This window comes from Macrobrachium nipponense, chromosome 2 (assembly GCF_015104395.2).
Source record: "Macrobrachium nipponense isolate FS-2020 chromosome 2, ASM1510439v2, whole genome shotgun sequence".
NCBI lineage: Eukaryota > Metazoa > Arthropoda > Malacostraca > Decapoda > Palaemonidae > Macrobrachium > Macrobrachium nipponense.
The window spans coordinates 74804033-74816532 of record NC_087201.1 but is presented as its reverse complement, the minus strand read 5'-3'; the positions used below and the strand labels follow the sequence as shown (position 1 = coordinate 74816532).

The following is a 12500-nucleotide window of genomic DNA, read 5'->3' as shown; positions in this document are numbered from 1 at the left end:
CTAAAAAAATCAAGACTGATTTCTTGTGTGACAATCTTCGTGTGTTGCTAAAAAGTCCCTGAGTTTACGAAAACTACTGTCTGATGAAGACAGTGATCCTCGTGAAGTTGAATGATTTAAGAGATTTTGAACATTAGCCAAGATTTACTCACAAGAAAAGTCTTATTTTGCCATCATTATAATTGTGAATAACTAATTAAAGACAGCAATAACAGTGCATTTCCCCTGTGCCTTTCCAGAGATCGAAAATAAGCGTCTACAGCCGTATGTGGGAATTCATGAGCGCCCGACCTCACGTCTTCGTGTCCTCTTACGAGGAAGGCATTCAGCGCGTGAGGGAATCGAACGGCAAGTACGCCCTCCTCCTGGAGAGCGGCAAAAACGACTACATCAACGAGCAGCTTCCTTGCGACACCATGAAAATAGGTCAAGATCTGAACTCGAATGGATACGGCGTTGCCACTCCCATGGGATCTCCATTACGGTAAGTTCCCCGCTGGTTTTTTGTTTACAATAAATAAAAAAAATGAAAATGCGCCGAAGTCGAGCTTTTTATACAGCGTACACTCAAGGCTACCGAAAATAGGCATATCTTTCGGTGGTCTTGGTATTATAATGTTGTATGAGCCTCGGCCTATGACATTTTAACAATGGCCCGGTGGTGGCCTGTCCTATATCGTTGCCAGACGTACGATGTTGGATCACTTTCACCTTAAATAAAATAAAAGCTACTGCGGCTAGAAGGCTACAATTTGGTATGTTTGATGATCGGAGGGTGTATGATCAACGTATCAATTTGCAGCCCTCTGGCTTAAGTAGGTTTTAAGAATTGAGGCGGATAGAAAAAGTGCGGTAGGACACATAAAGTCATCTCAATAGTAATTCTTACATAAAAACTAAAACTAATAAGCATATTTGTACACGTGTGTGCGCATGTGATCTTAATGCAGATTTCATAACGATCTGAATCTTCCACTGTTAAGAAGAAACTGAAATTGAAATTATAATCAGGTTTTTCCCGGGAATCATATTTATAAAATAATCTTCGAAGCAGGACGAACGATCATCTACAGTTTGTGTATGCGCCAGAGAACAAGTATATGATTCATTAATCTAATAAATTCATTGACTACCGTAAGTGGCAATTCTATCTTTAAATTATTTATTACCTGCCACTTACAATATTTCTCTTTTTTTCTCTTCCATTGGCATTTAAATCACCCAGGGCAATTACGGTTTAGCCTATTTCAAACCCTGCTAGGCAGAAGTTCAGTCTCCCTAAATTGTTTATTCTCTCTCTCTCTCTCTCTCTCTCTCTCTCTCTCTCTCTCTCTCTCTCTCTCTCTCTCTCTCTCATTCTTAGGTAGTAAACACATAATGTTAATAACTTTTATCATCTCATGTTCCTAAACTCAAGCTTGACCCGCAGTTATTCGGTTTACACATTTATAATCTTCTATCAATTTCCACAGTTTTCGTGACTAATCTCTCTCTCTCTCTCTCTCTCTCTCTCTCTCTCTCTCTCTCTCTCTCTCTCTCTCTTGCTATGCTACTGTCAGTGACCCCAGTCGCAGTCAAACTTTCTCTTTCCCAGACCTGAACGCCGTGACTCCGTAATCGACTTAATACCAACTTATTCTCCACAGATAAATTAACTGTCACAGATATATGAGCCACATCCTCTCATATTCATATACCATGGACCTATTTATGCATATGCACCTGGCCTAGCTGCTTTACCACTCAAATCTGCGAGAATGTAATTTCAAATTGCACTTACTTTGACCAAGAGCTCTTTATAGTCCGTTATTTTCATTTCTAAGAAAGTTATGGAAGGAGTGAGAAATGAATAGTGTAAAAAACAATTCAGGGTTTCACTAAGGAATTTGAAGATCCGTTTATGGAATTACAGAGATAAAAGAATACCAGGAAAATGAGGTTCCAAGATGCTAAATGACTACATAATCGACCTTTGCAGGAAGTAAATGACTTCTTGTCCTTTATAAACATTATGAACACTCATGGACTTGACATGCAAATTTCCAGATGCATTAAAACATTCGATGGTTCATATGCGCGTATTTTACTATCAATTTAAGACACGTGACTACTATAACTGTAGTTTTTGTCATGGATGTGTTATCAAAAACAAAATAAAAGAATTGAATTAATAAAATGACGATTACCTGAGCTTGGTAAAAAAAAAATAAAAAAAATAAAAGGAAGCTGAAGCTAAAAAAGATTATTTTTTTCACAAAGAAGATTGTCTGTCATTACACATGATTACATTGTTACACAAATGCCTGAAAATTGCGCGAAAGTATCAGAAAAAAGGAAACTGATAAGATATTTTAGATATCAGAGTTCGACGGCAGAAGATCAGATTACCCGGTTTTCTCTGGAAAATTTGGCTTACCTTAAAACAGTCTTTAGAAAAGTGCCAAGAAAGAAAATTCTTGAAGGGACAACTATAGATTATGAAAAATTTCATATTATACTGGAAAACAATTGTTGTCGATATCTATGCTAGTAAGTCTGAGCTTTTTCTATGAAAAGCCCAGTGAGTTCGGCAACAGTCTACCCTTATATTAGGCTTATGAAAAGGGAGAAAACTCCTTGAATTTGACTTCGAAAGGAGTTATCAGGCACCTTTTTAATTAAGAGGATTTGAAGGCCCAAGGGTAGATGAAAAAAGAAAGAAGGTAAAGGAAGAGGAAAACTTACAATTCCAGGAACTTATCAATATCAGAAATTCAGACCCATTGTGATTTTTATAATCCCATTAACAGAGATGAATACATCTATTTGCGTAAAATTTTGTTTGCCCACTCGCCACTCTCTTGCCCCGAGGCCACCACAGCTACACTAGGAAACGAAGAGGGGAAATTTGAGAACCGCTTTACCTCGCTACTTGAAAGCGGAGTCCAGATCAATAAATGTTACCACGCCGCTGGCAAATGGCTCGTTACGAATATCCAGATATCTTAGATTTAAACGGGAGGTAATCCTACTGGATTCGGTAAATAAATGACTTGCAAGCTCTCTCGACATAACTTGATTTGTTCAGTGTTATTTTACTCCGTTACCACAGTTATATACTATGTCAAATTTCGAGACGACTCGATTTATCACTGGCGCCGTCACCTGTACTTTGGTTGAATGCAAACCTCATTTTCCTGTTTGTCGATGTTAACAAACATTTAACACATGGGTGATACAAACTTACAAAAGGCGATAGATCTAAAAAAAAAAAAAATAAATAAAACAAATGAAAATGATCGCATGTATTCATAAGAACGCTCCAAATACTTGATGTATTTTCTTTCGGCATTCACCTCAACATTTCCCCAATAACGAGGTTTCCAATCTCATTTTATTCATTGTTAAATCAGCAGTGGCAGTTTGTTTATGAAAGGATATCTTACATAACCTACGAGCGATGCATCTTGTTTTTTTTTTTTTTTTTTTTTTTTTTTTTTTTTTTTTTTTTGCTACACGCCACACCTTTTTACCCAACATTCGGTAAAAAATGTCTTTTTATTTTATGAATCCGAATTCCAGTTATCAATGTTAGATTTACTTCGAAAACGAACTTCATTCCTGACTGTCATTTCCATTATCCGTTTTCTCCCGCTAAAAAGGCTCATAACTTCGTTAGGGAAGGCAATGACTTTCCGTTTTTTATCGGTAAATGCAGTGGGGATGAACCCAGTGATTTCTGGGTAAGTTGTTGCTCGCACGCTATGGGAGATTTTGCTGAAGCATTTGCATAAGAGTCTACGAAGCACTTTTCATGCATATTTTTTTTATCTCTTACTATTTAAGCGTCCACAATAATCTTTCTTCAAAATTATTATCATTATTCTTCTTATTCATAAGATGAACGCTATTTGTATGCAATAAGCCTACAGGGGCCATTAACTAAAACTTCAAGCTTCCAAAGCATATGGTGTTCATTTGAAGAAAGGAACAGAAGGTTATAGGAAACACAGAAAGAAGAGATCAGTTATTAGGAAAAAATAATATTTTGAAAAATAAATAAATAAATATATAAAAATATAAGTACAATGTAATGAATAATGTTGTACGGTAGAAATACATTAATGGATTCATGGATACTGAAGTAAATTTGTTTGTACGTACTTCCCATAAGTGTATTTTCCATAAGTTCATTATTATTATATATTGCTTATGTATTACTTCTTTAAATATTCATGAGAACGTAAATTTAGGCTCTATTCTCCTCAGACAAGTGAACCATAATATTTAGTTTCATTATGAATACATAATTACCTTCGGCCTTGGAGAGACATATTACATCAGCTTGTTTTCATGTTCCACTATAAATTTGGCGTTTAATTTCATTTTATCTTTCTGCTTAGTCCTCGCTGTTAGTTGATATTTCCTGCATATTCTAAAGATTTCACCAGTAATCTATTACAAAGGTTTTAGTTTTACCTTGTAGTGTTCTCTTCTCGTTTTCTTTTTTCTCTTTGCAACAATATCGATAATCTTAACCCGTATCTTAGGTCAATATTTGGCCTCGAAATAACGTGGATTCTCGGGCCTCGCTAATCTTTGCGTTGTAATTTTAACAATCTCATTTTGGCAACGCAAAAAAATAGTTTGTCACTTATCTGTCATAAATGCTGTCTTGTCTTTGATTGTGTAAATGTCTTTTTTTATTTTCATTCATCCCTCTCGCTACATTTTCTCCATACATTCTGTGTTCTAAGTTTTTTTTGTTCATCCAAGAGATTCTCTCCGTGATTTCTTCTGATTTCTTTTATGAGCCAAGTCCTTCCTCAGTTCTCAATCATTTTTTCCCCTCGCCATTTTTTTTTCTGTTTATCTAGGTCTAGGGTATAAGGCAAAAATTCTCCATTCTAAACCTTTTTCTTTCTATGAAATTCGCCACAGCATTCCATCAGCCAAATCGGAATTAAGATGCTACATGAATATTGTAACAACCAGTTCCTCTACCTATCCGTATAAAACGTTTTTCTCCGTTTGTAAAAATGAAAAAAAATGAAAAATTCCCCCAATTTCTACATAAGCTTATTTACATAACAGTTTTATATATATATCTATATATATATATATATATATATATATCTATACATATATATATATATATATATATATAGATAGATAGATAGATAGATAGATAGATAGATAGATAGATAGATAGATATCTTAAAGGCACAGTAATCTGGTTGTTAACCTTAGCTCTTGCCGGTTAGAGACAAGTGCAAAACACTGGATTCCTCGAAGATGCTGAAATGAAGAAAAAACAGACAGGATAGCTTACCAGTCCACCTTTGTGGTCAGTGACACGCCTCGAAGATCACGAATTTCAGGCATGAAGCATGCCTGCCTATTGTGTGCCAATCGGTTTGTGTGTGTTCTTAACGAACAGAAAATGACATATCTGAATAACAGTTGCAAAGGGGGGACTCACTGATTTTGATTGACAAGAGTGTGGAACACGCCCGGAAGAGGCGTTGCAGGTCCGTCGGACAAGATCGATTCGAAGTCACCAATGGGTTTATTCTCTGACTGGTTTTGACTATTAATTAATAAACTATTAGGGTTTGGACACTTAGGGGATGAGGGGGTACTTACTTAAATATGATTTTGAGAGGAATATGATAGTTTAACGTTTATTTTGAGTCACAGTTAATTAATTTTATTCCATTTTAATGCTTGCTAATTTTGGGAAATAAAAAGTATATTTTTGTAATCACAGGAGTTTATCTTTGCCTAGTTTGACTTTCATCCAACTCCAAAGAGGGCATGAAACGGAACAAAGGTAGGTTAAGTTGCCAGTTAGATGTTTTGTTTCATTTTGTTTAAACGAGTGTCATTTGACCTCAAAAATCCCTAATATATATATTGTGCAGAAGTGTCCCCAAAATCGAATGCAAAACTAACAACATTTTTCGTTTCTTAACCACTAACTGGTCCATTTTGTTAATTTGTTCACGACCTTCACTTAAGTTCTTTCGTCTTAAGGATAGTTCGCAGTAAAGTTGCGAGGGATGTGTTCGTTTGTGTATTCAAGTTCGTCATTTTAAAAATTTCAATTAAGTCATAATGTATCAGAATGATTTTGGGATTTTCTCTGAACGCCACTGCAGTTGGAGACAAAAAATAACTCGCAATATGCTAAAAACATTTTTTTTAATAATTCTTGTCTGCTCAGTAGTTGGTCGGAGACTCGTGGTATCCGCATTAGATGGAAAATAAGTAAAAGGTAAGACTAATCATCGTATGTTTCATTTTATAATATTCCCAATTTTTAGAAGAGAGCCTATGATTTTTTCCCCATCAAAATTAATGTTCTTTTCTTTGTAAGGCGGTAAGATAAGAATATTAGTTGACTTCAGTCTGCCTTAGTATGCAATAATGATAGTAAAAGCGGTATTGTAGCACCACCAATCCTTGTCATGATAATAGGTATTTGACAAAGAGTTCACTCTTGTTATATGCATCTTGAAGATTATCTTAAAGATATCTCGTGACTGAGGCAATGAAGTTTTGATGATACATATTCAAGAACTGATATACATGCATTTCATGTTAAGATCTTACACGTGCTACAGGCTTCTCTCTCTCTCTCTCTCTCTCTCTCTCTCTCTCTCTCTCTCTCTCTCTCTCAAGCCCTTGTCTGAGATCATTCATTTTTCAAGCATAAGAACACTTAGTTGAATGGGAAAACACAGTAATTATTTGCGGAAAATAATTATTCTGTTTTCCAGGAACGCGGTCGTTAAAAACCGTTTAATTCATTGTAAGTACTTGATAAACGAAGTGGAATCTGGTTAACGATTACTACTTTCCGCCGGAATTAGTCACCTCGTCAAATCAATGACTGTAACATCCGAATAAAGACCGCCGAAATCTCCCATCTAATGCAAGGGATTATCGCAGGAATCACAAGGGAATTTTAACGCGAACCACTGTTTTACATTCCACGTATTAAATATGATTTAGAGAAAAACTCTTCGTAGCATTGCCATTTATATTTATATAAAACCATCTTAATTTACAGGAAGATGCGCGTATAAATTAATATATATATGTGATTCATAAGCGTATGTTATGTGGAATTAATTTGGGATTACATAACATTTAATTTCTTACATATATACAGAGGCTCATTTTTCTTCGTCACGTGGAGATGTTTATACCTATATATCTACACATAAATAATCGACGTAAAGCACACAGATGCTGCTGCGTTTATTTCAAACTTAAATATAATAAAGTTTCCTTGAAAGCTGAGGCTGGTCAAATTTACGATTTTTGACTTTCACCTCAGAAAGGTTTGGCGGAGGTTAAGTGCTAAAAGTGAGGTTTAGGAAGATCAGGTTTGCGAATTTTCCACTTCCAGGAGATAGGTTGGAGGTTAGGAGGACAGGTTTGTCAGGTGGGGGAGGGGTTAAGGGAGACCATTTCAGGTTAGGTTACAACGAAAACCATAATATGCATTATACTTGTAGATTTGAATGAACTCAAAAGCTTCTAATCCGTTAGTAGTAGACAATGATATCGGGTATTGCAAGACACTTGGGAACTTGAGTATCCTGCAACTTTTATATCTGATAAGTTGTAGAACTTCAAAGTACAATTGAAAATACAGGGAACAATAGTGTATTTGGATTTCTACATATCAACAAGCCCATTTTCCCTCCAGACGAGCACTACGTATGTATGGCAATATGGTCAAAGGAAACCATTTTCCGGGAGTTTTCGGGTACCATCAGCATTCTCGCACACACACACACACACACACACACACACAGAGAGAGAGAGAGAGAGAGAGAGAGAGAGAGAGAGAGAGAGAGAGAGAGAGAGAGAGAGAGAGAGAGAGAGGTTGCAATTTCTACACATTTGATTCCTAGTTTAGAAAAGTAATGGTAATACCTGATAAAGCCAACTCCGTTAAGGATTGCATGTATGTGCCTATATTTTGTTTTTATGGTATGTTTTCTTTAAAATATTCAATAGCATTCGTATATTTATTCATTTGCTCAAATATGTAATTTCTTTTTAAGAGGACGGTTGATACATCTACTTTCAAAAGTTCAATTACGATTATTCTGATTACTACTATATATATGTAGTATATATATATATATATTATATATATATATATATATATATATATATATATGTATATATAGTATATATATATATATATATTATATATATATATATATATATATATATATATATATATTATATATATAGGTAATGCCACGGAGGAAAATGTAAAAACGAGAACTGCCAAGATCTTTCGGTCTTAACGATCCTTTACTTTGCCTACAGTAAAGGGTTGTTAAGACCGAGTGATCACGGCAGTACTCGTTTTTTCAGTTTCCTCCGTGGCATTACCTATATATATATATATATATATATATATATATATATATATATATATATATATATATATATATATATATATGCGTGTGTGTGTATCTGACATGAAAACTGGCTTCAGCTGGATTCTGTCTTTTTTGGGCCCTTAAAGAGAAATAAAAATGATAAAACAAAGGCAGCGTAAATCTTCCGAGAATTGTACGCTTCGTATTCTTTTACTTCACACACACCAAAAAAGAAAGAGAGGGAAAAGAAAAAATTCCCAAAGCATTTTACTCCGGGAGCGTGGTGTCAAGTGCAGCTTAATCTGCATGGCACCAAAAATATGAACGGGATGAGAATTATGAGGAAGCGCCTCCGAAAAAAAGAACCTCTCCTCTGCAAATTATTTTGCCTCCCCTGAGGAATTATTCTGTTTGTCTATATTATATATCATGAGTGACAAACAATTCGCGGGATGTTACGTGAATGATAGTAAGTCGTTTCATTTTGGTGAATTTTGATTTGTGAAGTGTTTCGAAAGTAAGTGAATGTGAAAATTAGATATTCCCTTAATTGTTAGGGGATTTGTATATCTTTCATTATTGAATTCTCATTTATGCAAACGTAAGTCAGAGTACAAACACATGTATGAATGCATACACACACACACATAATATATATATATATATATATATATATATATATATATATATTTATATATATATGCGTGTGCGTATGTATGTGCGTGTGTTTTCTGATATTCAAGATATCTAAGTTTAATACATGTAAGTAAAATGTAAATGTTACTGAAAATGAATTTTGATATGTAAAAAAAGTTTCCAGTTTTTCTCTTGAATTGCCTGGTTATCATGGAATATTAGGAAATTATGCCTCCTCATACGCATGATTGGTATGTGATAGTGGACTTCTACGTGGTATAAGAACGTCAGAATTGTACATGAGGTTGCATGGAGATTTTTTTTCACATTTTAATGTATCAAGTATTGATAACTGGTGTGATGGGAATTTTTTCGTTAGCCGAACAAAAATCCAATTTCCATTGCCTGTTGACGTTTTGGAGTCTTTATCTTTCTCGGTTCTAGATTTATGAGTCCTGGTTTATCACGTTATCTCTTTTCTTTGTATTTATAAATGTACATTCTACTCTGAGGAAGATATTTTATGCCTTGTTCCATAAGAATGTTGACTGACTGCTAATATTAAAGAGAACGGGTAATAGAAAAGTTTCAGAAAAAAGTGACTGGAATGATAATGTATGTAAATGCATTGTCATACCGACATTGTTCTGTAAGAGCCATTGAATGGAAAGGATATTGCTTCAATAGCGGAAGTATAAATCATATGCAATCTTTTGGAGTGAGCTTAAGAGGAAGCCAATGGAAGGAATATATGCACAGATAATGGCATGAAGACGATCATGAATTCAGATAACGATGCTTAGCAGTAATGAGCTAAATCATTCTATCACTGAAGCAGAATAAGTCACATAGTGCGAGACAGTTGACATTTCAATGCTTTTGAATGGGGCTTTTGAATGAGGAAATGTATTGCGTATGATTCAGGGGAAAGTTATGTGTTTAAAAAAGCACATTCTTGGAGAGCTGTATGTCAAATGCATGCTCTAGATACATTTCAATGACTGTTATCCTGAACTGGCAGTTTCTAATACAGTTTCGTGACGGAATCTACAGCTTTGCCCGGGCAGTGCCCAGGTCATTTAAATTTCTAATGTCAGTTATGTCACCTTATGAATGATGAAAAATAGCTGTTTTGTAGAATTTGAGTTCCGCTGAAGAACCACCTATCAAATGGAAATCGTAGCCTACGAAAACATGGCTACAGGCAAATAGAGATGAGCGATCTATAAAGCTCATGTAGAATTGGGAAGAACCTGTAGGTGTTGATTATTTAGAACAGAATTACATTTTCTACTTAGTTTCTCAGGGAAATAATTACAAGCTACTTGAAGAAGGATCCGAGAAAACTTACTGAAATCGGCTAACCATTGTATAACCGACAATGATCAGTTTGTGTAAATGCAGAGGGAACACTGCGACAGATAGAGAGTATCTTCAGGTGTGCCAAAGACCAACCCGTAACCGATTGTTGTTTTTAGTATTTGTGACTATAGAGATCCAGTTTATGGAAAGCTTTCAGGCTGTGAGAAGAAACAATATGTTACTTTAATTTAATTCTAAAGTGCTCAATTGTACATATTGGCGGGAGAAACCCTTGTGTCCATTGAAAAATATGACGGAATACGTTAAAACTGAAAATATATGAAACGTTCCTTCCTTATTTGGCAGGAATGGCATTTATCTATCTATCTATTATCTATCTATCTATCTATCTATATGTACTATATATAGTAATATATATAATATATATATATTATATATATATATATATATCATATAGATATATATATATTATATATATATAATATATATATGTGTGTGTGTGTGTGTGTGTGTGTGTGTGTGTGTGTGTGTGTGCGTGCGTGTGTGTGTGTGTGTGTGTGTGTTTTTTAAACAAGCAGCATATTGGCTCATTGCATACCAAGCCACTTTGCTGCATTCGAAACTATACGCACACAAATGATTGTATTCCTCTGTATTCATATGATTCCTCGTTGTTTGTTTGTTTGTTTGTATGGTGTTTTTACGTTGCATGGAACCAGTGGTTATTCAGCAACGGGACCAACGGCTTTACGTGACTTACGAACCACGTCGAGAGTGAACTTCTATCACCAGAAATACACATCTCTCACTCCTCAATGGAATGACCGAGAATCGAACACGCGACCAACGGGGTGGGGCGCCAACACTATACCAACCACGCCACTGAGGCGCTGGTTCCTCGTTGGATGAGTGGTTTTCGTGCTCGGCTGCCAATCCGAAGTTCGATTTTCGGCTCGGCCAAAGCCGAATCAGAGGGATTTATTTCTGGTGATAGAAATTCATTTCTATCACCAGAAAAATGTGGTGGTTTGGATCCCACAATAAGCTGTAGGTCCGGTTGCTAGGTGACCAATTGGTTCCTAGCCACTTAAAAATATCTAATCCTTCGGGCCAGCCCTAGGAGAGCTGTTAATCAGCTCAGTGGTCTGGTAAAACTAGGATATTCTTAACTTTTCTGCATTCATAGGTAAAATCATGGACTCATTTTGTGACCTCAGACTGGCCGCTGGGACAAGACATGAACAAATCCTAATCTCGTTCTTAAACAGGATTTGAATCCAAGTTTTCCGAGTTGAGAGCACCTAGCTTTACCGACGCCATCTCCAAAGACAAATTTTTCCTATTGTTAAGACAGTAACACTTTATATGCTTACCTGCCTCAAGTATACATGCAGTCTCTCGCATGTTAGTACTGACGACAAATTGGCTTACTTTGTTCTACATTTTTTTAAATTTCCTATTTCAAACTGCGCATTTTGGGCTTTTCAGGTGATCACCATTAATAAAAAAAGAAATGATTTTTCTCACTCTGCGACAAAATATTTGCCAGAACCTATACTTAATTTTTTTATCCGGCAAATAAAAAAAAAAAGTTTGTTAATTTCAGAGAACCAGTAATGTTCATTCCAAATTTTAATATGCTATCCTTATGTATAAAGTTAAGGGTTGTTATATGATGAAGTTCTGATCTTTTCCGAAAGAATCTAACCCTAATGAACTTGATAATAAAGTAACGGCATCTGTACTGCTTCAGATGATCAGGTAGTCATAGCACGATACTGAATGTTGCGAAAATATTTTACGGAACGAGTGGGTAAAATAATAACACTAATTAGATACCTGGAATTATCAAAGACTATTGTGAAATTTCATCTATTATTCGAGTTCTATTTTCAGTTCTGCTATTTTTAAGCTAATTAATAGAGAGAGAGAGAGAGAGAGAGAGAGAGAGAGAGAGAGAGAGAGAGAGAGACGTTATATAAATTGCACACGAGACACGTAGAATATTTTATTACTTAGAAACTCTAAAATAGATTATTGATTTTCTTCCACCTCCACTAGGTAGATTTTCTCGCTAGAAATTTTGAAAACGTTTTTATAGTCAATGTTCATTCAAGTCAGGTTTTTTATAATATTTTTAAATATTTCAGA

At 35.2% G+C, this 12500-nt stretch overlaps 1 protein-coding gene across 5 annotated transcripts in view; it reads left to right on the top strand.

Moving 5' to 3' along the window:
* The window catches only part of LOC135220669 (glutamate receptor 1-like), a 713951-nt gene that overhangs the window by 694773 nt on the left and 6678 nt on the right, over window positions 1–12500 (top strand). For all 5 annotated transcript variants that reach the window (XM_064258041.1, XM_064258039.1, XM_064258037.1 and 2 more), the window contains exon 17: window positions 240–484. In XM_064258041.1, coding sequence (XP_064114111.1) covers window positions 240–484 — 245 coding nt within the window. The remainder of the gene's footprint in view (window positions 1–239; window positions 485–12500) is intronic.